Genomic DNA, 27,690 nt, shown 5'->3' on the forward strand with positions numbered 1-27,690 from the left:
TATCTACTTCATTTGAACTTTGGTGGATAGTTGTCTCATTGGCTATCATACCACATCTCCTTATTTTTATGTTAAGTCAATTTAAAGAGAAGTCTTCTGTAGCATTTAGCAATATAAAAAAAAATTGACAAATATGTTAGTGCAATGTAGAGCAATGTACATGTGCAACATTTTGGTAATTTTTACAGGTGTTATTGTGTGATTCTCTTTTCAACTCAGTGTTAAATATGGCATCCTGCAAGTTAGGCTATTATTTGCAAAACAAATTATGTAATCATGTCATTTAAGGTCAAGGAACAGTAAATGGGCTATGTCACAGATTTTGCTAAAATTTTGCATACAACATTGGCTCGTTGAACTATAATTGAAAATTTTTCCTAAAAAACAATATATGTTGTTGATACATAAATTTCCGTTTTAATGATTTAAAAAAATCATATGGTCACCGACTTCGTTCTTTGTCTTATAATCAATCTGTTACCTAGTTGGTAGTGAAAAACCTCAAAAATTAACATTTAACGGCCTGCAACGCGATGACGTTACGATTATTTCGACGTTTTGGGTATTTTTTCAGCTATAACACCACTTTGAATGATGTATACTGTAAAAATGAAGTTGGTGACCCTATCATTACTTTACATCATTAAAACAGAAATTTAAACATCAACAACATATAGTAGAAAAATCTATGTATTAGAAATTAGAGATTTGATGATTTTAAGACAAATCTAAGACAGTCTTTCGCCAATTTTATGTGCTTTCTATACAAATGTACAAACCTATTTTGAAAGAATTCAATCAGTAATATTTTAGATGATAAATGAGATAAATGGATTATTTTTTCGATTTTCAGATAAAGTTCAATGAGCCAAAGTAGCCCATTTACTGTAACTTGACCTTGAATCCATGAATCATTTTGTTTTTTTACCTTAATTTGATAATGTTCTTTTGGTTCATAGTGAGAACTTTATAAAACAATACATGTTAACAATTAATAAGCTGTTTTCATGCTTGCTGCCTTAACCATTCAGAGGGATTAGAACTTTTCTATCATGTAACATAGACAATCAAACATGTAGGACAATTTCTATTTTATTCAAATTTCATATTTTATATAAAAGCTTCAATAACAACAAATATAAATAAATTTGAAATAAACGAGTAAAATAATATCTACATAAGAGCAGCAACTGTTGGGAAGTTGTGTTAACATATATCTTATCTTATTTCTGTAAATGTGTTCAAGGAAAATTATGACAATTTCTTTAGGTATTTCAAGTGGTCTACAAATTGTAGTCATGTTTATGGTCAAAGGTCAGTACTAACTTTATCAAAAGTTGCAAGCTTTAATACAGATATTTTTTCATGTAGTTGGCTAACGTTTTTCTAGAGAACTGTATTTTTTTATTTATCTAATTAAAAAAAAAATCATATTTAAATCAATAGGTAACAAAAATGATCTAATTTATATTAGATTGTAATGTAAATTTACCTATTTTGCTATGCACCTAGAAATTGACCAAAATACTTCCTTTATTTTCTAAATAAAAACTACCTCCTCAAATATTCATAGTATTTTGTTGTCAAGCATTCTATTTAAAATTAATTTGGAAAACTATTACTTTAAAATTTCGAAATTACACAATAAAAAAAAAAACTTGAAATATATGTGTTTTTTGTTGTTGCTTAGATTAATATAATTAACAAACCAAGAATTGATCAAAGTAAATGTATATGAAAATAACTGTTCTCTAATTTATTAATTATGTAAATATGAATATTAATTTTCTAATAATTTCATCAAAACTGCTCATTCTACTTTTAACATTCTATACATCATGTACAAATTTTAATGATATAAAATATTTAATTTGTTTTTCATTCACTTATAGATATTGTAACAGAAGAAAATGACAACAGTTTATGATCCTGCGACTATGGTGACTGAATGTCTATTTCAATATAAATGTAAAGTTTTAAGGTAAAATTCATATAATTAATATAACACATAATGGCTTCGTGAAAATGTGTGTCTCATCTACATCATGTACATAGTATACAATTTACAACTATTTATAATATCAGTATAGATTTTTAAACAGGTCTAAAAAGCAGGTATGATTTTTCCTACATATAATTTTCTTGTTGCGATGTTACCTTTCAGCACTATAGTTAATAGTTTTAAAAAGTATATTGATAACTAAGATTTTTATACATGGAATCTTCAAAATCTATGCATAGACAAAGCTGTTGGTGATGCTGTTAACCAAAATACAAACAAGTACATGTATAAAGGTAAATAAAAACACTCAGTTATCTGTTATCAATGAAAAAGTGAACTTATTGCTAAATCTGTTTTAAACCTAGTTGTTGTTGGACTATATATAAATAATCTTTAGTTCAAGTGAAACAATATATATTTGATAAAGTAATTCAACTTCCAAAAATCAAGGGCACATCAACTGATATCTAGTTTTTGGAATATGGAAAAAAGACCCCCCAAAAAATCACTTAAAAGTAGCAATTTTTTTGTCCAATGAAAAGCATTATTCAAGTAGAATCAAAATAAGATGAGAGATTTATAATTGTTTTAGATTGTAAAAAGCAATTTTTGTTGAAATATTTCAAAATTAATCCATCATTATGCATCCCCTCTAAAAAATGTTATATCGCAGGCATAACAAAAAGTGTCTTGAAACTTAAGCCATTGAAGCAAGGAAGTACATAAACTAAAGAGATCTTAATACATATAACAAAAATAATTAAAAATATACACTAGAAATCATAAACGGCCAGTGTTTTTATTCCTGGCAGCAAATTCACTAGATAGTTTATTAAAAAGAAATTTAGCAAGTCTTAAAATAGCAGCATGTATGGCATACTGTAACAAAAGTGCTCCGAAACCTTTGTAAAGTCCAGAAAGTCCTTCTTCTAATATAATATCTCTGAAGCAATCAATTATCCCTTGGTAACTGGTATTGATAGGTATAACAGACACTCCGGTATCAGTATTGTCAATGATTGTTCTGGTTCCCTGCAGATAAAGTCGGTGTAATACTGTCTCAAGTGGAAAAAACATCATGTCTGCTAGAAATCCTCCAGTAAAATTTGCTAACATTTCAGGAAAATGTATGTCATACATGGACTTTGTCTGAAAGTACCCTTCTTCTGAAATTGCGGCTTGCTGTAAAAAAAGAGGTATCAATGAAAATTCAGAAAAGAAGAAACCAAACAAATGTGTTTTGTTATAGATGAATTATTGCTGAGGTCAGGTGGCGGTAAGGGGAAAGATAAAAATAAATGAAGAAAAATATACAATATACAAATAAATTACTGACTCTTGACCTGCTTTTTTAAATAATAACTGCTAACTAATACTAGTGACGACTGCCGACCTGTTTACCTTTTGAACACAAGACAAATACTTTTCTTTTTCAATAACTGTCGACCTGCTAACCTTTTTGCCAACATATAAGAGCTATTATACTGACTTAAAAACTTTTTAATGTCGACTGCCAACCTGTCTTTTAATATATAAGAGCTATTAAATTGACTACCATACATAAAAGGGGCATTAGCTACGAGATATAAAAAAATCTAAATATTATTTTTTTTTGTTCAATCATTAATGAAAGTGAAAAAGTGAAATAATAATTCACTTTTAGCAGTAAGTTTGGTTCAATTTTGTCAAAAAAAGCTAAGAAACTACGCTGCTGAATTATTCACTTGCAAGTGAATAATTTGACCTCATTGTAGTCATTGAATCGGCATTCATGTGACCTTCAATTTAATCCCTTAGCTAGAGATGGGTTACGAATAACCTGTGTTAGGCCTAAATTAATATACTGTTTGTTTCCCAAATCCCGACCCTGCCAAGCCAGGTGTGGGTAGGTAGGTAGGGAAATAATTTTATTTTTCCAAAAAGCTGGAACAATATTGGTTGATCCAGCAAGCCTGAAAATCAGAAATGAATAAAACTAGAGGCTCTCAAGAGCCTGTGTCGCTAACCTGTACTTACTAATGCTTTGGAAATCTTGTAAAATAAGGTTAAAATCATAATTAATAGTATTAGATATTAGATATTATAATGATATCTAAGATGATAACAAAAAACCTCAAAATTTTTGTAAAAAAAACTAACTCAGGGGCAGCAACCCAACAACGGGTTGTCGGATTTGTCTGAAAATTTCAGGGCAGATAAATCTACATCTGATAAACATTTTTGCTACCTGTCAGATTTGCTCTAAATGCTTTAGTTTCAGAGATATAAACCACAAACTGCATTTTACCCCTATGTTCTATTTTTAACCATGTCGGCCATGATGGTTGGAAGGCGGGGTCATCGGACAAATATTTTAATTTAAATACCCTAATAATGATTATGGCCAAGTATGGTTAAATTTGTCTCAGTAGTTTCAGAGAAGAAGATTTTTGTAAAAGATTACAAAAATTTACAAAAAATTGTTAAAAATTGACTATTAAGGGCAATAACTCCTTAAGGGGTCGACTGACAATTTTGGTCATGACAACTTATTTGTAGATCTTACTTTGCTGAACATTATTGCTGTTTACAGTTTATCTCTATCTATAATAATATTCAAGATAATAACCAAAAGCTGTAAAATTTCCTTAAAATTACAAATTCAGGGGCAGCAACCCAACAACAGGTTGTCAGATTTGTCTGGAAATTTCAAGGCAGATAGATCTTGACCTGATAATCAGTTTTACCCTTTGTCAGATTTACTCTAAATGCTTTGGTTTCAGAGATATAAGCCAAAATCTACATTTTACCCCTATGTTCTATTTTTAGCCATGGCAGCCATCTTGGTTGGTTGGCGGGGTCATCGGACACATTTTTTAAACTAGATACCCTAATGATGATTGTGGCCAAGTTTGGTTAAATTTGGCCCAGTGGTTTCAGAGGAGAAGATTTTTGTAAAAAGCTGACGACGACAGACGCCAAGTGATGAGAAAAGCTCACTTGGCCCTTCGGGCCAGGTGAGCTAATAATATTTGACTTGCTTTTGACAATAAAATTTTGTGAGTCAGACCATTTTTGCAGGGTCGGTCGGGATTGGGGAAACAAACAATATTTTATTTTAGGCCTTAGTTTAGCTATTAAAAGGAAAAGAATGTCAACATTGAAAGTGAAACAAGGGTACACCATTTGGTTGACTGATTCAATCCACAAAAAACTCATTCTTGTACAGTTAAAAACGGTTGTCAACATATTTTTTAACCTATAATATGAAATGAAACAGACCTAGAAAAATCTAATTGCATGTGTTCACTATCTATTTATATCTATATTTATGATTATATTGGGTTATATGACAGTCGGCAGTCTACAGAGGTCACCTCGATGGTTAATTAGAGAGCGTCTAGACTAAAACACACACAAAATGCTGATACATATTATCAGATCCATGCATCATCAATTTGTTTATTTTATACGTTTTATAGTTTGGATATACGTTTTATTAAGTTATAAATCAAATATATGAATTTGAGTCAATTTAGTGAACAAACAAATTTGACAGCTAATGGCCCTTTAAATACAGACTTGTCTACACATTTATTTTCAGTTTTTTGTGAGTACGATGCAGTGCGGTAAATCCGCCCACATAAGGCTTTGATTGTATGTATTTCTGCTTAATTATAAACAAATTGTATCAAATTTAATATAAATCGATTCACTGACAAATCAACTTTGAGTTGTATATCTCATTTCCAAAATAAATGGAGAATGTGTCCCAATGGACACAGATGATGTCCCCATTTGCATACAACATTATAAAGGGATATAATTCAAGAACGATAAAAGTGACGCTACCCAAATTTGTACTTGATCTGAGTTTTAAGGTAATAAGTATTGTGTATAGGGTTCATAATGTTTGGTTGGGGCAAACTTAAGTTACAGAACGGAAACTAAAAATTTTGCAATTTTTCTATTTATAAAGGGGCATAACTTGATAATGATTAAAGTGACGCTAACAAAATTCAACTTGATCTGTGTTTTGTGGTAAAAAGCATTGTGTATAAGTTTCATAACATTTGGTTGAGGCAACTTAAGTAAGAGAACAGAAACAAAAAAATTTGCATTTTTTTTCATTTATTAAGGGGCATAACTCGAGAATGGTTAAAGTGACCCCACCAAAATTCAAACTTGATCTTTATTTTGTGGTAATAAGCATTGTGTATATGTTTCAAAAAATTTGGTTGAGGCAAACTTAAGTTAGAGAACGGAAACTAAAAATTTTGCAATTTTTCCATTTATGAAGGGGCATAACTCTAGAACAGTTGGAGTGATGTTTTCAAAATTCAAACTTGATCTGTATTTGGTGGTAATAAGCATTGTGTATAAGTTTCATAACATTTGGTTGAGGCAAACTTAGTTAAAGAACGGAAACTAAAAATTTTGTAATTTTTCCATTTATTAAGGGGCATTACTCTAGAACAGTTAGAGTGATTCTACCAAAATTTAAACTTGATCTGTATTTGGTGGTAATAAGCATTGTGTATAAGTTTCACAACATTTGGTTGAGGCAAACTTAAGTTATAGAATGGAAACTAAAAAAAAATTTGTAATTTTTCCATTTATAAAGGGCATTACTCTAGAACGGTTAGAGTCACCCTACCAAAATTCAAACTTGATCTGTATTTGATGGTAATAAGCATTGTGTATAAGTTTCATAACATTTGGTTGAGGCAAACCTAAGTTAGAGAAAGGAAACTAAATTTTGTAATTTTTCCATTTATAAAGGTGCATAACTCTAGAACGGTTAAAGTGATGCTACCAAAATTCAAACTTGATCTGTGTTTTGTGGAAATTAGTATTGTGTATAAGTTACATAACATTTGATTGAGGCAAACTCAAGTTAGAGAACAGAAACCAATTTTGGGACATACGGATGTACGTACGTACAGACGGACAAGGGTAAAACTTAATTTCCCTTCGCTACAGCGGGGGCATAAAAATACCTGAAATAAATATTAAAATCAACAAAACAAGTGGGTCATCAGTGTTTTTATCGGAAATGTGTTTGTCCGGTAAATCCGCCCATGTGCAGTTAATATGTATGGAGGGCCAGTTTATCACAAATTTATGAAGGGAAAGGTGATCTATTTACATTGATTTATTAATAGACCACTTATAAAAAATTCCAGATAATCCAAAAAAAAATTTCAAGTCAGAAATGAGTTTTGTAAGCAATAATATGATTATCGTTAGCTTTAGAAACTGTATTTTATATATATATTTTCGTAATAAAGGATTTTTCTTTAAAATTTGACATGCAGTGATAAGTACAGTTCCTATGAATAAAAAAGCAGACAAAATACTCCCGGAAGTGACAATTACGGAAGAAATGGGAGTGGGTGGGTTTACCGGACGGGTGGAATTACCGGACACTACTGTATGATTAAAAAAAAAAATTGAGTGTATGATGTTTAAATCATATAGAGCTATTTGTGACATTTGTCCCTATATCCTCATGATCCTTCTTGAACTGAGGGTTTCCCCCAAGACTATATACAACAAACTTCAGAAAGCAAGAGGTATAATTATTAATAACAACAATAATTAGCTATCAGACATTTTAATTTACTATTGTCTCAATATAACTGAAATGAGTTTTTATATGACAAATTGATTGATTGATTATGCTTAAGGTGGTACATAACACTACAGGGAGATAAGTCTGTAAAAATCAGATGAACGTTTTAATCACTTTTTGTTGTTAAGGAAATATTAAGCTTCTCAATGATCAAAATTAGTGTTTGTCAAACTGCTATATATCCAATGAAATTTTTCAGATAAAGTGATTGGTTCAAGTTTTTTGAAATTTTTATATCTTTGTCAAAGGGTCAAAATAAATATTTTGTCAAAACTTTATGAAAATTAAACCAACCAAATTAATTTTAGTTAAGGTGTTCGGGACCACCTTAACATCCAGTGGGGAAATTTTCATACATAATCAGGATGAATTTGAATAATAAAAGGAATTTATCTGCAATTTGTACATTTTCCCTTTGATCTTACTGCCTTATAAATATTATTCAGATCAAGGACAGGACTTGATACTTGAAAATATTAGGCAATAACATCCCACAACAGTGCAGCAACATCATGCATTCATATCCTTCTCACCAATTTAACCAATGAAATGCAGGCAACTTCATTCGTTCATTTATAACTACGTTTTGTTATCTTGCTGATAAAGTCAGTATCAAAAACAAAAATATCATTATTCTATATATATTAAATTACTTATTGATGTGGTATACTTAAGTTTGTCCATAGACATCATAATTCTAGGTTTAAAAAACACACATGGGACTCAAAATAGAGTAAGAGGGAATCTTGTTTACTCTATATGGGGTAAACCTGAACAATTTAAAAAGGTAAACATCATCATACAGATGCAAGATTTAATGACAAATAGAAAATGATACAACTGTGACATTATGACTAATTTCTATTACATCTGTACATCTCTCTTTAACCTTTTTTCTCACTGTGAAATCTTTCTATGTGGAAAGCTGTGAACAAAGCTATGATAACTTACACTTCTAACCAAGCTGTAGTAAACCCTACCAAGGTTGAGTGTACGAAAGCTGATCAATATAACAGTCATAGGTACGTGCAAGAGAATCTTGACATTCACCAAAGTGATTAAAAAGAAAAGTTATGAAATCATTTTACGTGATGGACTTGAACAAAGGTGTAAAAAATAACACTTCTGAACCAAAGAGCAACCAAGGCTTCTCAAACTTGAGGATTTCATGGCTGATAGAAGGGACAATCACTTATAAAAACCTTGACACTCACAAAATAAATAAACAAGGGGCTGCATGTGTCATGTGATGTCATGAAAACTATACCCTACACTCAAAATAAGAAATCTATGCTCAGTAGATATGATAAAAATTCTAAGTATCGAAAAAAAGGAAGTTACCATCAGGCTGATCTGCAAATCAACATTATAAAGTTCCAGATCAAATATCAAACTGTTCCTTACTACAGAAGGTGAGATATATGTAATAGAAAATTAATGCTCAGGTGTGAATAATAAAAAATTCAAAGTTTTGTTAAGCAGGAACTGACAGCCTAGCAGTTCTAACAATTTCTAACGAATACAATCAACTCAATCTTAAAAAATTCAAGATCAATCTTTAAATAATTCCTGTAGTCAGGAGCAGATTAATTTGCAACAAAAATGCCAATGGTAAAACAACTGTATACAAAATATTGTTGACCTACCACTAAGGGTTTCCCTTAAATTGACCTTATCACGAACTTTAACATGTAAACTAAGCAAAATTTTCAAAGTCAATAGACCATGACTGATGAGGGAGGCAAATAATCTCCATGGAAATAAGATGTGCCAAAGCTAATACAACTGCACACCAAATATCATTGAAATACAAGTAGGGGTTTCTCTTTAATCCACCTAGTCACAAATAAATTGTTGACACCACTGCTGTCCCCGCTTGAAACAGCACACCTAAGTCTAGCTTCTTTCGACTTCATCAAGGTGAGAAAAACATTTATTAACAGACAATCCTAGGTCTTAATATTCAGAGTAATTTACAGTTCTAAGCATTACAAATTTGACTGAAATTAACAGATTTTTAACAAAATCTTTTGAGTCTATCAGTCTTCTCAGAGAAACTTTATATATGACCACATTGTCTTGGCACCAGTAATTTGAAATAATGATTTTTTTTTCCATAAAATAAATCATCCATTAAAAGATTAGACTTTTTTATATAAATTATAGGTTATCTCAGTTATTGCATTTTTATGTATTGCCTTCTGAATTCATTTTTATTCATGTTTGTGTAAAAATAATATCCCTTTGAATTCGCAATTGATTTATTTAAGCTTCTTAATTTCAAAGTGTTAATCATTGTTTTATATTAAGTCAGTTTTGTTGTTATTTTCCCCCAAACTTATCTTGTCTAGATGTACATATCCAGCTAATGACTTAGTAATCTGTCAAATGTATATATGCAACTGATTTCTCAAAAGAAGAATTCAATAAATACTATGCAATTACAAACATGCTTGATATACACACCTCATTTCTAATTTAAAGATTTCAGCAGTAAATTTGTTACTTTTCATCCCAAAAATGCTTTCCATGCTATTGTTTTGAAAAAAATGCAGTTTTGTTTTAAGGACCAAATATAGTTTTCTTTACAAGGACCATATGCCACAAGGGAGACAACACCTACTCAAATGTGAATTTGTTGTCCATGATCAATGATTCTGTCATATTTTCAAAATTAGTATTACCAGCATATCATTTCTTCTTCCTTTAACCTTGCGAATATTTTTTCTGTCAACCATATTTTTTCTTTCTTCTCTTTGAAAGTCAGTGATTGTGAAAATGGCTTGAATCATCAATCAATTACAAAATCGTCCTGAACATGCATGAAATATTTGCCCCTGGATGTTCAGCAACCAACAATTAATCAATCAATTACAAAACATTACAATATAGTATTACGCATGATACTGACCCTTTTTTCCTGTTCCTCTTGCTGTATAGTTGTTATAACTGTATATCTCGCCATTTGCATGATGATGTAACGAGACAGTCCCACTAATCCTGTTGGTAGGAGTAACTTCCAAATGGGTATTAACTTTGTAAACTGTGTTGAGCCCATCCCCATCAGTCTAGTAACACCTTCCGTCACACAATTAAATACTCCTGGTCTTTCACTTGATACATCTGACTGAAATATAGATATCAAATTCAAACATACTAAGAATTCAATTATTTTCGTGGATACAAATGTTCGTGGATGGAAGGGAAACTTAGATTTTTGTGGATATTTGATTTCACGGATTTGCAAAAGTCTGTATAGAAACCTTTCGAAAATAAGTATTTCGTTGAACATTTAAATTCATGGTTATGAATAATAATGAATTTGCAGTACTGAATTTTCAAATCATTTTAATATACAAGTATCTATATTCATGTTTCTTATTCTTTGAAAAAATATACCTATCCTGAATGTTTGTTAACTTGTCTTATGATGTGGTTAGCACTTTTGTCAAATATATATTTAATGGCAATTTTTTTTCTTCTTATTCAATTTCTGTTACCATGTCATGCATGTTTGTCTCTCATCAGAGAACAATTTGAAGGTTTGACAAAATATCAACCATAAATCATTAGTGAAACAGATTGTACCATTGTTTTTAAATTTGTTTTAAAAGTCTTGATATAAATATTCAAATATCTACAATACATAACAAACTAAACGCTTTAAAATTGATGTTAAAGATAATGTGAAAAAAATTATGAAAAATATTTAAGGAATGACTGCAATATTTTTTCTGTCTATGAAGAAATAACATCAAAAATGTGGTGCACACTGAATAACCCTCGTAGCTATTTCGAATAGACAGAAAAAATATTACAGTCATTTCTTATAATTTAATTCTAAATTCCATTTTTAACCGGAGTAAACCATGAAAAACATTGATGACGTTACGGTCACATGACAAAATTATGTCTATGAGCTGATAAACAATACAACGTCAGCCAATCAGAAGACGCGTTACATCCAAAATTAAATTATATATGTATAAAATTGTAAGTTCTTAAACTGAACAGCCTTTTCATGTCACATTTTATTGATTGATTGATGGGTGTTTAATCCAACTTTCATCACTATTTTCTATATTGTGGCAGCCAGTTTTTTTGGTGGAGAAAGCACAAGTGGCCAGAGCAAAGCATAATTAATATCTAATTTACTATTGCAAACAAAGTAGTATAGTTTGAATGATAAGTCCACATTAGACAAAGTGCTTGATACTTTTACAGTATGAGTAAGGACTAATTAAATCTGAATTTAAAAAACAACAGTTTTACACAACAATGAAGAATATCTGAAAGGTGCCAACCAATTGGTTTAAATAATATTTCTAGAGTTAATTTTTATTTACGGGAAATTAACTCACTACACCCACCTGTAAAAAACTATTATCAAGGAACATCACTTTATGACTATTTTTAAATCTTCTTTAGTCTAATTTCTGTCATATTTTGCACAAACTAAACTGAAATATGTTAATGCAGTTAATGAAATAGGTATAATACAATGACTGGACTTTGATAGGCCAAACTATTCTTCTGTCATGACTGTCCATACACATCCTGTATATCAACATGGTGTGTGGGAATACAGGGCATCTGTCAGTTCTCTTAAGAGTACAATTCTTGCCAGATATTTATAAATTAATATCAACGGTTTTTATTAGCAAAGTCTGGGACAAGTTAAAAAATTAGACAGGATATAAACATCTTTAAAGTAGATATTCCCCTTGGAATTAAAAATAATATACATGTACCAGCTTTGACAAATACAATATCTTGTCTGCAATTGGTTTTTAAAAATTTAAATCACATGTGGGTTAAAATGTCTTTCTAAATTAATGTAAAAAATTAGGAAAGTAGACTCAAAAGATAGCAGAAAATCAAAGAATCTTTTAACAGCTGAAGCTTTAATGGTTTGAGAGATTGGCCAAAGGTATGGTTTGATATCATTAGGCTTCAAACCTATCTCTATGATAGAAAAAGTCTGTATGAGTTGACTTGAATTGAAATACTCATCATCTTATTTATAATTTTCTATTTTAAAACTTTAATATTACAGAGTGACACATGGAAAACTTACCTGAACTGTCTCCACAAGACTAGATACTAAAAATGGAGTAGTTACTACAAAGGCTAAACTGAAACAGAAATAAACAATCTACAATGTGTATTATTCTATGTAAAGGGGAACAACTCAATGTTCTAACAGGCTTCATTATATCAACAAACTGAGTGTGTATAAGAATGCAACAAATATAAAACATCACCGTAGGCTTTACGTTCTTAAAAAAGACATTAGAGAGAGATCATTTTGCCCTCACCCTCATTGTTTAAAAGAAGTTGAGAATCTAGAAATGTTTTTATAATGGCCTTATTATGATAATATGACTGTGAACGACAAAATTAATCCAATTATATTTCTTTGAACTCAAGCGACTTTGTTACTTCACATGTCTTTCTGATTATGTGTAGTTTTAGGCATTCCCCTTCCACATTTTTCATTTTTCAGGGCCATTCTGATTGCATTATATTTTTTAATTCAACAACCCTGACCCCATTCTATATAAACTAACAAAATAAACATTATGGGGTATACAGAAAAGAGAATAATGAGCAATAAAATGCTCCGCTGGGCACAGCTTAATACGACCGCAGAGGTCAAACCCTGAACAGTTGGGGCAAGTATGGACACAACATTCAAGTTTTGATACAGCTCTGAATTTGGACTGTGATTAAATATTTGACACATCAGAGGTTTCTGACACAGAATGAATGTGGTCTAAGAACTTAAAAAATTTTAATTTACCTATTATGGTCCAATATCCAAAATCTAAATACATACACGGTTAGATTCAGCATATCAAAGAACCCCAAGAATTCAATTTTTGTTAAAATCAAACTAAGTTTAATTTTGGACCCTTTGGACCTTAATGTAGACCAATTTGAAAACAGGAACAAAAATTAAAAATCTAAATACACAGTTAGATTCAGAATATCAAAGAACCCGAATATTTCAATTTTTGATGAAATCAAACCATATCATTATTATTTGCTTTTATATATAAATAAAAAATAACCAACTTAAAATGGAAAATTTTAAAGATAAAAAAAAGGAAAAAAAAATCCCCCCCCCCAATTTTTTGAACCCCCTTATGATCCATCACCCCCAAACTCAATCCCAGCCTTCCCTTTGTGGTATGGTACCTTGCAGTACAATTTCAGAGAGATCCATACACTTGAACACAAGTTATTGTCTGGAAACTGTAAAAATGCTTGTTTTTTGGTCCCTTTTTGGCCCCAAATTCCTAAACGTTTAGGGCAAATACCCCCAAACTCAAACCCAGCTTTCCCTTTGTGATATGGAACCTTGTAGTACAATTTCATAAAGAACATACACTTACACACAAGTTATTGTCCTACACACAAGTTATTGTCCTGAAACTAGAAAAATGCTTGTTTTTTGCCCCTTTTTGGCACCTAATTCCTACAATTTTGAGGCAATTACCCCAAAAAATCAATCCCAGCCTTCCCTTTGTGGTAAGGTACCTTGCAGTACAATTTCAGAGAGATCCATACACTTGAACACAAGTTATTGTCTGGAAACTAGAAAAATGCTTATTTTTGGCCCCTTATTCCTAACCGTTTTGGGCAATTACCCCAAACTCAATTCAAGCTTTCCCTTTGTGATACGGAACCTTGTAGTACAATTTCAGAAAGATCCATACACTGACATACAAGTTATTGTCATGATACTAGAAAAATGCTTGTTTTTTGCTCCTTTTTTGGCACCTAATTCCTAAAATGTTTAGGGAAATTACCCCCAAAATCAATCCCAGCATTCCCTTTGTGATATGGAACCTTGTGGTACAATGTCAGAGAGATCCATACACTAACACACAAGTTATTGTCTGGAAGTTACAAAAATTATTTTTGGCCCCTTTTTGGCCCCTTATTCCTTAACTGTTGGTACCATAACCCCCTAAATCAATCCCAACCTTCCTTTTGTGGTATTGAACCTTATGGTAAAATTTCATAGAGATCCATTCACTTAAACAAAAGTTATTGTGCGAAAACCAATGTGTCTTTGGACGACGAAGACGCCGGACGATGAAGACGACGCCAACGTCATACCAATAAATTTTTGTAATTGTATTAAAAGTGCTGAATAAATGACTAAAAAGTGCAAAATAAATGACTAAAAAATTAATAGAGAAAAATAGGCAAATAAAATAAAAGAAAGAGAATAATTGGGTGTTAAAATATAAAGAATAGAGAATAATGGGCAAAATTTCAAAAGAATAGAGAAATATGGGCAAAATTTCACAAGAATGGAGAATAATGGGCAAAATTTAAACTAAGTGGAAAAAAATGGCTAAAAAATTAAAGAATACAGAATTGAAGGACCCCACCCACCCAGATCCTAATACATTATAACACAAGTATGAAACTTATAACTAATTTGTATATTTACCCTTTAAGAAGTAAATGTTGCATATGTTTCTTTACAGTATGGTGTCTGCTTATTTCTCTGTAAAAAAAAAATAAATCTAGACTTCTACATTTATACTATGGATTCTTGTATTTCTTTTTGTTTTCAGATTTCTTACTTTTTCTGTTGCGCAATACTGAGTAAATCAGTTTTACGTGGCCTTCGAGACTTCACGCACCATACTTGTTCGACAACTTTATTACATTTAGATTGTAATATTATGCATTGTATAATTACTAATTCTTTGTATTTTCTTTTTGTAGATATTAGTATGAACAGTGAGATGTACAATATGATGTATAATGTATGGACTTTTTCGTTTAATTTATTTTGAAAATGTTTTGTTTCTACAAATTAAAACTGTTTGGTGTGTATCTCCTGCCATATTTGTCTTTGTTGCTTTATTATATAGAATCAGAAATAATTTATGTTAGGACGAGCATAGCGAGGTAGAACATAAATTTATTTTCATTGGTACCAATTTAAGGAAAACTTACATTTTTGTGGATATTCAATTTTCTGGTTTTGCGAGAGTCTGCATACAAGCCTATAGATAATTTGTAATTCACTGACCATTCAAATTAGTTGTTAACCTGTACCCATGAAATCCACAAATAAAATGCTCTGTGGGCAAGGAGCTTGATACGACTGCAGAGGTAGAACCATTAACAGTTGGGTCAAGTATGGACACTACATTCAAACTTGATACAGATCTGAATTTGGATTGTGATTAAATATTTGACACATCATCATGATCATAGGATTCTGACAAAGAATAAGTGTGGTTAAAGAACTGAAAAGTTTAAAATTGGACTTTTACCTATTATGGTCCAATATCCAAAGTCTAAATACACGGTTAGATTCAGCATATTATAGAACCCCAAGAAGTTTAAATTGGACCCTTTAGACCACAGTGTGGACCAATTTGATAACAGGCCCCACAATCAAAATACAAGGTTAGATTCAACTTATCAAAGAACCCCATATATTCAATTTTTGTTGAAATCAAACAAAGTTTAATTTTGGACCCCGATTTAGACAGATTCAGCATATACAAGTACACCAAGGATTTGATTAATTTATTCATTAAAGGACAATATGAGCTGAGTTTTTAAAGGGGTTTGATTTATCAAAAAAAAAAAAAATATATATATACATGTATATTCATAATTACTCTAAATATCAGCACAACAATGTTAAATCTGCAAATTTGCAGAAACAAATTTTTGTTCTTCCCTTGCCGGGATTTGAACTCATGCTATTTGGATATTGAGACAACACCGCCTGCACTGTGTCCAGCGCTCTAGACCACTCGGCCACCTAGACTGAACTATATAAATCAGCTTTCGGTGGTCTAGTGTTACCTTTCCTCGCCAGTAGAATCTAGAGTTGTTACACAGTACATGATATATCAAGCATGATGATGGAATTGATTGCAGATTAGCTAAATTATCTGTCCTAAAGGATCGTAAGATACAGTCACAGAAATAATTATTTTGATAAGTGCGTCTAAACAAGTGACAACTCTACGACAGATCCATCCATTGGATCACCATTACTAGTGATACACGGCTGAAAACACATATTATATTCATATGCAGTTCAAATCCATGCGAGGGAAGAACAAAAATTTGCTTCCGCAAATTTGTAGATTTAACATTGTTTGCTGATATTTAGAGTAATTATGAATATAATATGTGTTTTCAGCCGTGTATCACCTTTACTGGTGATCCAATGGATGGATCTGTCATAGAGTTGTCACTTATTTAGACATACTTATATATACATACAGAGTAACAAAATTTCGAAATTACATAATTTCTTCTCTGAAATTAGATTTGAGATAAAATTACATAATTTCTTCTCTGAAATTATATTTGATGGTATCTATTTTCAACTATGACTTTACTTATAATGTCTATTTATTGTGCAATACAGCTCTGAATTTGGATTGTGATTATATATTTAACATATCATAGTTTCTAACACAGATTTAATGTGGTCTAAGAACTTAAAAATTTGGAATTGGACATTTACCTATTATGGTCCAATATCCAAAAACTAAATACATGGTTAGAATCAGCATATCAAAGAACCCCAAGAACTCAATTTTTGTTAAAATCAAACAAAGTTTAATTTTGGACCCTTTGGACCTTAATGTGGATCAATTTGATAACTGGGCCCAAAATCCAGAATCTTAATACAAGGTTAGATTCAGCATAGCAAAGAACCCCATACATTCATTTTTTGTTGAAATCAAAGAGTTTTATTTTGGACCATCTTGAAAGCTGGGCCCAAAATCAAAAATCTAAATACACAGTAAGAATTAGCATATCAAAGAACCTGATGTATTCAATTTTGTTGAAATCAAACAAAGTTTAATTTTGGACTGTTAAAATCAAACTAAGTTTAATTTTTGACCCATGAGACCTTTATATGGGCTAATTCAAAAACAGGGCCAAAAATCCAAATTCTAAATACACGGTTAGATTCAGTATATTAAAGAACCCCAAGAATTCAAGACTTTAAATTAAACCCCAAAGAAATTGGTAAAGAAATAATCAATTTATACAAAGTATTTTTTTGACCCCTTTTTCCTAAACCTTTAGGGTCATAACCCCCAAAATCAATCCCAACTTTCCTTTTACGGTATGGAACCTTGTGATACAATTTCATAGTGATCCATGGACTTATACTCAAGTTATTGTCCAGAAACCAGAAAATCCTAGTTTTTTGGCCCCTTTTCGGTCCCTAATTCCTAACCAGCTAGGACAATAACCCCCAAATTCAATCCCAACCTTTTAATTGTGATATGGAACCATCTGCTTAAATTTCATAGACATCCATACACTTATACTCAAGTTATTGTCTGGAAACCAAAATGTCTTCGCACAACAAAGTTTTTGGCCCTTTATTCCTAAACAGCTAGGACAATAACCCCAAAAGTATCAATCCCAACCTTCCTTTTATGGTATGGAACCTTGTGCTACAATTTCATAGAGATCCATACACTTATACTCAAGTTATTGTCTGGAAACCAAAATGTCTTTGGACGTCAAAGGTTTTTGGACGACAAATATCTTCTGACAACGATGCAGACATCGCCATAACATAATTCGAACACAAAAATTGTGCGATCTTATAAAAATTGGAATTAAACAAATAACAATGAATCCACAGTATATGAAAAGAAGTCATTACTGTCATATATAAAGTATTCTTCTATCTATTTATAGTTTTTCAACTATTTTTGCAAGTATGAATGAAATTACTGAATAAAACATGTTTGAAAATGAGTTTTATTGTTTGATGTTAATAGTTAAAACAATAAATCTTGTCAAAAATTATACATATTTCTCTGTCAATAAACAGTAATTTTCTAGCTGTCAAATTTTAAGAGAAAAAACAAATGTAATTTACTGATGATGATTTAGAACTTGACATATTGTATAGACACCTGACTATTGTTGAAGACTATATTTTACATTGTAGATGTCTTTTGGTAATTTTTTTCAAAAATAAGCGAAAACTTGATACTGTATATATATATATATAGTAAGCTGTAAAAGGCCAGAAGGGCATAACAAGATGTGAAACAATTCAGAAAAAAAAACAACAGCCTGATAAATGCTATAATCACTAAACAAACAAACAATGCAGACAACAACCAACAACATCTATTAATATACAGGCTCCTGTATGTGTGAACATTGTGCAATTATATTATACACCTTAAACTATAGGCTCCTAGAGGTATGCATCACTTATCAGTTATAATGCATGCAAATGAGAGAAAATAGTTGTTAAAATAATCTTAGAATACATATATACCACAAAATTATACTGCAAATCAGAGGGAATACAGCTTAAAACGGCTTTTAATATTTTGTCATGTTGAACTTTACAAAAACTTAGCAATATTTTCAACACTACTTAAATGATATTTGTTTGTGAGTTGAATATTATGTATGTTTTGTGTATACGTATTGATTATACAAATGTGTCTATGTGTATATATTATGTCCTCCTGTACACCTGTGTGTCTGAGGTTTAATAATAAAGTATTGTTCATTGTATTAAATGTATAGGTATAATGGATGATAAGTAAATGAGATAACAACTCAATCTAATTATGCCTTTGATTAAGTACATGGTATTGAAATTTAATAAAGCAGGTTACCCTCAAATGATTATCCTTTTGCATTGCACTTGTTTAACAACTTATAATATGAATATAAATAATTTTTGTCCTCAAATACACAGAACCACTTACTTAGGAAGAGGTGTAACCTCACTAACTACTTTTTCACTGACTGCTTGAACTCCCTGACATACAAATACACTGTATAACTTACTTAGGAAGAGGTGTTATCTCACTAATGACTGTCTCAATGATCATTTGAAATCCCTGACACACAAATACACTGTATAACTTACTTCGGAAGAGATGTTATCTCACTAATGACTGTTTCACTGACTGTTTGAACTCCCTGACATACAAATACAGTGTATACCTTACTTAGGAAGAGGTGTAACCTCACTAATGACTGTTTCACTGACTGTTTGAACTCCCTGACATACAAATACAGTGTATACCTTACTTAGGAAGAGGTGTAACCTCACTAATGACTGTTTCACTGACTGTTTGAACTCCCTGACATACAAATACAGTGTATACCTTACTTAGGAAGAGGTGTAACCTCACTAATGACTAAAACTATTGTTTCACTAACTGTTTGAACTCCCTGACATACAAATACACTGTATAACTTACTTAGGAAGAGGTGTTATCTCACTAATGACTGTTTCACTGACCATTTGAACTCCTTGACATACAAATGCACTGGATATACCTTTCCATAATGCTGACATACCCTACAAATAGATATTATTAAATAATATGATTCATAGGCTTTACAAGCCATTCAACATAGCAAGTGTTTTTGTAGATGTAAACACACAATACTAAAATGAGTCTTAGGCTTTACAAGCCGTTCAACATATGAGAACATCCTTGGTTAGTGCAAATAACTTACTTCATTTAGGTCTACATGTTTCACCAACTTTTCTTCAAAAAGTAAAAGCATGAACACATATTTGAAGTATACATAATATGTGGTTCACCTAAAGAAATGTTACAATGACACCGTGAATCAAAATGAAGTTATTTATAGAACGGTAAACATTTTCTTGTTCTGTTTTTGTAAATGGTGTTGTTGGTGTCTTTCTATTTAACTCTGTATTTGGGTTGTCTACAGAGGTTTAGGAACTCCTCCAGATTTTAGTAGCAAGAATGTGTTTGTAATTTAAGGGGTATATCCTAGCTTGTTGTAGTGTAAATATTGATTTATAAGCCTGCTCTGGGGATCACACCAAAGACTTGTTCTATCTTCAGACATGTTAAAGGTATTCCTGTACATGTACTCGATGTTGATATATAAGCCTGCTCTGGGGATCACACCAAAGACTTGTTCTATCTCTAGACATGTCAAAGATATTCCTGTACATGTACTCGATGTTGATATATAAGCCTGCTCTGGGGATCACACCAAAGACTTGTTCTATCTCTAGACATGTCAAAGATATTCCTGTACATGTACTCGATGTTGATATATAAGCCTGCTCTGGGGATCACACCAAAGACTTGTTCTATCTCTAGACATGTCAAAGATATTCCTGTATGTGTACTCAATGTTGATTTATAAGCCTGCTCTGGGGATCACACCAAAGACTTGTTCTATCTTCAGACATGATAAAGGTATTCCTGTATGTGTACTCAATGTTGATTTATAAGCCTGCTCTGGGGATCACACCAAAGACTTGTTCTATCTTCAGACATGTTAAAGGTATTCCTGTACATGTACTCGATGTTGATATATAAGCCTGCTCTGGGGATCACACCAAAGACTTGTTCTATCTTCAGACATGTTAAAGGTATTCCTGTACATGTACTCGATGTTGATATATAAGCCTGCTCTGGGGATCACACCAAAGACTTGTTCTATCTCTAGACATGTCAAAGATATTCCTGTACATGTACTCGATGTTGATATATAAGCCTGCTCTGGGGATCACACCAAAGACTTGTTCTATCTTCAGACATGTCGAAGGTATTCCTGTATGTGTACTCAATGTTGATTTATAAGCCTGCTCTGGGGATCACACCAAAGACTTGTTCTATCTTCAGACATGATAAAGGTATTCCTGTATGTGTACTCAATGTTGATTTATAAGCCTGCTCTGGGGATCACACCAAAGACTTGTTCTATCTTCAGACATGTTAAAGGTATTCCTGTACATGTACTCGATGTTGATATATAAGCCTGCTCTGGGGATCACACCAAAGACTTGTTCTATCTCTAGACATGTCAAAGATATTCCTGTACATGTACTCGATGTTGATATATAAGCCTGCTCTGGGGATCACACCAAAGACTTGTTCTATCTTCAGACATGTCGAAGGTATTCCTGTATGTGTACTCAATGTTGATTTATAAGCCTGCTCTGGGGATCACACCAAAGACTTGTTCTATCTTCAGACATGATAAAGGTATTCCTGTATGTGTACTCAATGTTGATTTATAAGCCTGCTCTGGGGATCACACCAAAGACTTGTTCTATCTTCAGACATGTCGAAGGTATTCCTGTATGTGTACTCAATGTTGATTTATAAGCCTGCACTGGGGATCACACCAAAGACTTGTTCTATCTCTAGACATGTCAAAGATATTCCTGTACATGTACTCGATGTTGATATATAAGCCTGCTCTGGGGATCACACCAAAGACTTGTTCTATCTTCAGACATGTCGAAGGTATTCCTGTATGTGTACTCAATGTTGATTTATAAGCCTGCTCTGGGGATCACACCAAAGACTTGTTTTATCTTCAGACATGATAAAGGTATTCCTGTATGTGTACTCAATGTTGATTTATAAGCCTGCTCTGGGGATCACACCAAAGACTTGTTCTATCTTCAGACATGTCGAAGGTATTCCTGTATGTGTACTCAATGTTGATTTATAAGCCTGCTCTGGGGATCACACCAAAGACTTGTTCTATCTTCAGACATGATAAAGGTATTCCTGTTTGTGTACTCGATGACTTATAAGCCTGCTTTGGTGATCACACCAAAGACTGCATGTTTTTTCCCAGTCTTTCTTCATTCTAATAAAAACATTGAATCATTCACTTTTAGACACTAAAAATTGGTGGTACCCATACTGCTTAACATTAATTTACCTGTTGTTGTTGTAATTTGTACATAACAGGTAATAGGGTAAATGGAGTCAGATGATACCAGGTGGCAGTGTGATGTACCTGAAACATGGAGAAGCAGCCAAACTAATCAATATTTATCTTATTTGCTTATAAAAGTAACTTGGTACATGTTAGAGTACATACATGCAAATGTTATTAAAGGATGAAAACGTTACTTCACAAATTATGTCGTAGGTTATTAGTGCCTTAATGTGCCTGAAAAATATGTAACTTATTAAGAATATATCAAAATGAAAATGCTTTATTTTTGGTCAACTATTGTAAGTGTGGCCAATAAAGATAAATTTTGATATAATTTTAAGAGATTTTTTAAAATGAAGATCAACATAGTTGCCACCTGAATTAAAATACTTATGACTTGACACTGACATTTCATTATTTTATTGTTGTGTAGAACATAATTTTGTTTAGTAATTACCTCCTTTTATACCATTTCAAGTGTAAAATATAATTCTTTCAGATTTTTTCTTGGAAGACATGCCATGTACAATACATTGAGGCTTCAATAAAGCAGTTTAGTTTTATTATGCCATAAAAACACTAAAATCTTTTGAATATTATTGAATATTCTATCAATATATCTTTATTCTAACATAGCTGATGCAGATGGGAATGTTAAGTCACTCTGATTCCCTGGCTGGTGACCCTTGTAAACAGGTGAAACTTTTTTTCAGGATGTGGACCCTCAAAGTATTCAGTTGTCATACCTATTCATAAATTATTTTACATGTACATAAAATCAGCAATTAAAATTAAATGATAAAGATACATGTATAGATTGCACACATGGATGGAGGAACTAAGCACCTGCTTTGGACCACCTTAGTACCTGTATCATTGACATTTATCTCAAAACTTCTAAACATACAACTGTATCCTTAAATAAATTACTAGAAGGAGCCTAGCTATGAAGGTCTCACACATTGTAACATGCAAACATTAAAAAAATATTATAACATAGCTACTACTGTTCTGGCCCTTGGAGCATTCTTTAAAGTTTTTTTGAAAATGTGCAGCTTACCTGACATTGCCTCCTCAGTACTATACATGGATGTGCCAATATATGTTCTGCTAAAATTCCACTGAAACAACATATTGTAAACATTACACCAGGTCTGGAAAACCCTGACCAATAAACAGGGTATGGCTTATTCAAAATATACAGTTTGCACAGCATTCATGTATGTGTTATACCAAGCATTTAACTTGTAAATAATAAAAATAATATTTCTTGCACTTTTAAGAAAATTTAAAATAATTTGTGTAGGAAATATAATACATCTTAAAATAAGAAGGATTGTGAGCACTTGCTCACTATTAATGGTACATTGTACTCCCAGATACAAATACATGTATAAGAAAAAAATAAATTTAAAAAGTGATTGATATGAAAAGTCATCACACACATTGAAAGTCATGACAGTAAAGTACATGTAGTATGCTCACATGAAGCTTGATTAAAAGTCATCACACACTTTGACAGTCATGACAGTATAGCATGCTCACATGAAGGTTGATTAAAAGTCATCACACACTTTGACAGTCATGACAGTATAGCATGCTCACATGAAGGTTGATTAAAAGTCATCACACACTTTGAAAGTCATGACAGTAAAGTACATGTAGTATGCTCACATGAAGCTTGATTAAAAGTCATCACACACTTTGACAGTCATGACAGTATAGCATGCTCACATGAATTTGATTAAAAGTCATCACACACTTTGACAGTCATGACAGTATAGCATGCTCACATGAATTTGATTAAAAGTCATCACACACTTTTACAGTCATGACAGTATAGCATGCTCACATGAAGCTTGATTAAAAGTCATCACACACTTTGACAGTCATGACAGTATAGCATGCTCACATGAAGGTTGATTAAAAGTCATCACACACTTTGAAAGTCATGACAGTAAAGTACATGTAGTATGCTCACATGAAGCTTGATTAAAAGTCATCACACACTTTGACAATCATGACAGTATAGTATGCTCACATGAAGCTTGATTAAAAGTCATCACACACTTTGACAGTCATGACAGTATAGCATGCTCACATGAAGCTTGATTAAAAGTCATCACACACTTTGACAGTCATGACAGTATAGCATGCTCACATGAAGCTTGATTAAAAGTCATCACACACTTTGACAGTCATGACAGTATAGCATGCTCACATGAAGCTTGATTAAAAGTCATCACACACTTTGACAGTCATGACAGTATAGCATGCTCACATGAAGCTTGATTAAAAGTCATCACACACTTTGACAGACAGTCATGACAGTATAGCATGCTCACATAAAGCTTGATTAAAAGTCATCACACACTTTGACAGTCATGACAGTATAGCATGCTCACATGAAGCTTGATTAAAAGTCATCACACACTTTGACAGACAGTCATGAAAGTATAGTATGCTCACATGAAGCTTGATTAAAAGTCATCACACACTTTGACAGTCATGACAGTATAGCATGCTCACATGAAGCTTTTTTAAAAGTTATCACACACTTTGACAGTCATGACAGTATAGCATGCTCACATGAAGCTTGATTAAAAGTCATCACACACTTTGACAAACTGTCATGACAGTATAGTATGCTCACATGAAGCTTGATTAAAAGTCATCTCACGCTTTGACAGTCATGACAGTATAGTATGCTCACATGAAGCTTGATTCATAGTCATCATACACTTTGACAGTCTGTCAGTCATGATAGTATAGGATGCTCACTTGAAGCTTGATTAAAAAATTAGAAAGCTCTGATTTGTAGTTCTAGAGAAAAATGTGATGAAAAGTTTCATACATTGCTATTATGTGTAAGAATGTATATCTGTAAGTAAGTATTAAGTAAACAGAAATTTGATTTGTGATGACAATGCATCTTAAGATCTTTGTTTATTGTATTCATAGGATTCAGTATAAGAAAAATAAAATGTTATTTTAAACTGATTGACCTAAATCAGTTTTGATCCTTATTTAGAAAACAACCTGAATATATTTATGTTTTGTCTAATCTGTTTGTCCCAGTGTGTACATGTGGATTGGCCAGACAAATATAGTATTAATAAAAAAATTGTACTAACTCACCTTGAAATACCGATGGTCCATCCTGCAAAGGTCTGAACTTGATCTGAAACACAAAAATGCATCTTTTAATTCACAAGAAACAAATGAGAAAGGCTTCTCCCAAACTCTGATTGCATTTGAGTATTAAAATCATGATACAGAATTATTTTTTAACAGTGCAAACTAATTCAGTAAAACTGTCATCTTTTAGCTTCTTAAAGATCTGTTGTTTATTTCTGGATTACCTGCATGACTTTTTTAATCCACAATCAAGATAGTACTGACTTATTTTTCTGGGTGGTTCCTGAACTTGCTGTTGTTGTATAATTACTAGGTGAAAATTTGTTCTATCTCCCTAATCATCAAGATACAGCTTTGTAACCTTCATAGGTGTTCCACTTAATGCAAAATTTGGAAATTAGAATGATAATTTTCTATTAACTGTTTTCTGTCCTTTGAATGTGTTGATAATAATGTAAGAAAGCACTGATTTTATATACATGTAAGTAAAATCCTTACATTTTCACTACAACTTTTTACCCTATTAGTGAATTTTTAAATTTTTTCCTAACAAAAACCTATTAAAATAAATAGACTTTCCATACCAGCATAACCAGTGCTCCAAAATTATTTAGGCTTTAACCTTAATTTCATTTACAAAATTCTTGAATTTGAATAATTTGAAAGAGAGGTAGTTTAAAGTAAATTGTTTTAAACTATCAGTCAAAATGCAAGTCCTTATGTAGTAACATCTCAAGCTCTGTTGTTACCTTCAAACACATGTCAAAACACAGAAATTAGTCAGATAAATGAAAGAATGGAGAATGGAAACAGGGAATATGTCAAAGAGACAACAAATCGACCTAAGAGCAGAAAACAGCCCAATGCCAGCAACATGACCAATGGGTCTTTAACCCTCTTGCTGCCAGTTGTTTTTCAAGGTTGCATTTCGTGTGCCAGAAATATGACAGCTCGACGTCTGTGATATGTGACGTCACACTAACATGACCGTTACATTTGGGACCCATTGAAGAAAAATATTACACAGTTTAATATTTGGTCTTTTATTTGATAAAGACACAGCAATGAGGAGAAGCTTGCATAAATTAAAACATGGACATATGTGTCCCTCCGGCACAGTCGGTGTGGACACATGTGTCCCTCCGGCAGCAAGAGGGTTAATGCAGCAAGAAAATCCTACACCCAGAGGCTTCAGCTTCATATGATCTCTTATTCCCCACTTTATAAGCTATTTGTCCACCATTACTAGTCATTATTAGTGTAAAATTTTTATGATATAAAAGAAAATTTCTAATGAACAATGCAACGGTGAGTGTTGTATAACATCAACAGTTCATCAAGTGTCACAGATTCTGAAATAGAGATAAGGTCTTTTCCCTGCATTCATTGATTCACTTATTAATAAATTCTGATGAGGAGGTCCATTCAAATGATTTCAGTGATTAGACCTTACATGATTTACATGTAAATCCATCCTACCATGAAAATCCTTGGATAAACAATAGAAAAGACAAACGAGTTTAAAGAATCCTGGTCACACTCTGTAAAATTATGCCAGCTAGCCAACCTTGTTAGTGTTAGATAGTAGGGTACTCTCAGTTATATAGAAATGCACGTTACGATAACGGCTATATATAATGACCTGTACTAAGGTGGTCTGTTTGGTCTATGATGTACGTTAACACAAAATTATTGAGATGAAAGCGAAAATGAAAGTAGGGATTTATCTCCCTTAGTTATCATTCACCTGGCTGATCATCTGGTGGTCTATTATTCGACCATCTGTCGTGTGCTTCTTGTCTGTACGAAACGGGAGTTCCAGTGTGAAGTTGCGTTGGTCTATCCCTGTCCGTCTCTTCTTTATAAGATGTGTTTCTATTGAATGACCGGCCACTCATTTTGAAGGGTATTCCGTTACCAATGCATTGTGGTCAAGATTCCGATAACTACCGAACTGTTCCGTCAAATCCGATTGAAAGTGAAAGTACATTTTCAATTTTAAAATAGCAACTTGTCGCGATCATCCAGCCGCTTATTTTGTATCGGGGTGAAATCATTACGGGAAAAATTTTCGAATATTTTCTCTGTGATTTAAATGACAGAATATCGATGCACAGAATAAAGATATCATCCAATTACAGAAAAATTAATTGAAGTAAAATCATGTTCATGAGAATTTTATAGATAAAGAAAAAAAAAAAAAAACTTA

General features: G+C 32.1%; 1 protein-coding gene across 1 annotated transcript; it reads right to left on the reverse strand.

Annotated features, from left to right (window-relative positions):
* Nucleotides 1-1,074: 1,074 nt before the first annotated feature.
* On the reverse strand, nt 1,075-27,422 carry LOC127734588 (mitochondrial outer membrane protein SLC25A46-like). Its single transcript, XM_052244543.1, has 9 exons — nt 27,229-27,422; nt 25,482-25,524; nt 23,404-23,464; nt 22,344-22,421; nt 19,877-19,977; nt 15,085-15,141; nt 12,694-12,751; nt 10,528-10,743; nt 1,075-3,184 (listed from the first exon to the last, which is right to left on the reverse strand). The coding sequence occupies exons 1-9, from the start codon at nt 27,377-27,379 to the stop codon at nt 2,783-2,785; spliced, it is 1,167 nt and encodes a 388-aa protein (XP_052100503.1). The 5' UTR covers nt 27,380-27,422; the 3' UTR covers nt 1,075-2,782.
* Between the last annotated feature and the right edge of the window lie 268 nt (nt 27,423-27,690).

The sequence above is a fragment of the Mytilus californianus genome, unplaced genomic scaffold, assembly GCF_021869535.1.
Source record: "Mytilus californianus isolate M0D057914Y unplaced genomic scaffold, xbMytCali1.0.p SCAF_3, whole genome shotgun sequence".
Taxonomy (NCBI): Eukaryota; Metazoa; Mollusca; class Bivalvia; order Mytilida; family Mytilidae; genus Mytilus; species Mytilus californianus.

Coding starts and splice junctions, on each gene's coding strand:
- LOC127734588 (XM_052244543.1), bottom strand. CDS start 27,379: ATGAGTGGCCGGTCATTCAATAGAAACACATCTTATAAAGAAGAGACG. Junction 25,525..27,228: donor ACCACCAGATGATCAGCCAG/GTGAATGATAAC, acceptor TTTGTGTTTCAG/ATCAAGTTCAGACCTTTGCA. Junction 10,744..12,693: donor GTCTTGTGGAGACAGTTCAG/GTAAGTTTTCCA, acceptor TCTATATTTCAG/TCAGATGTATCAAGTGAAAG.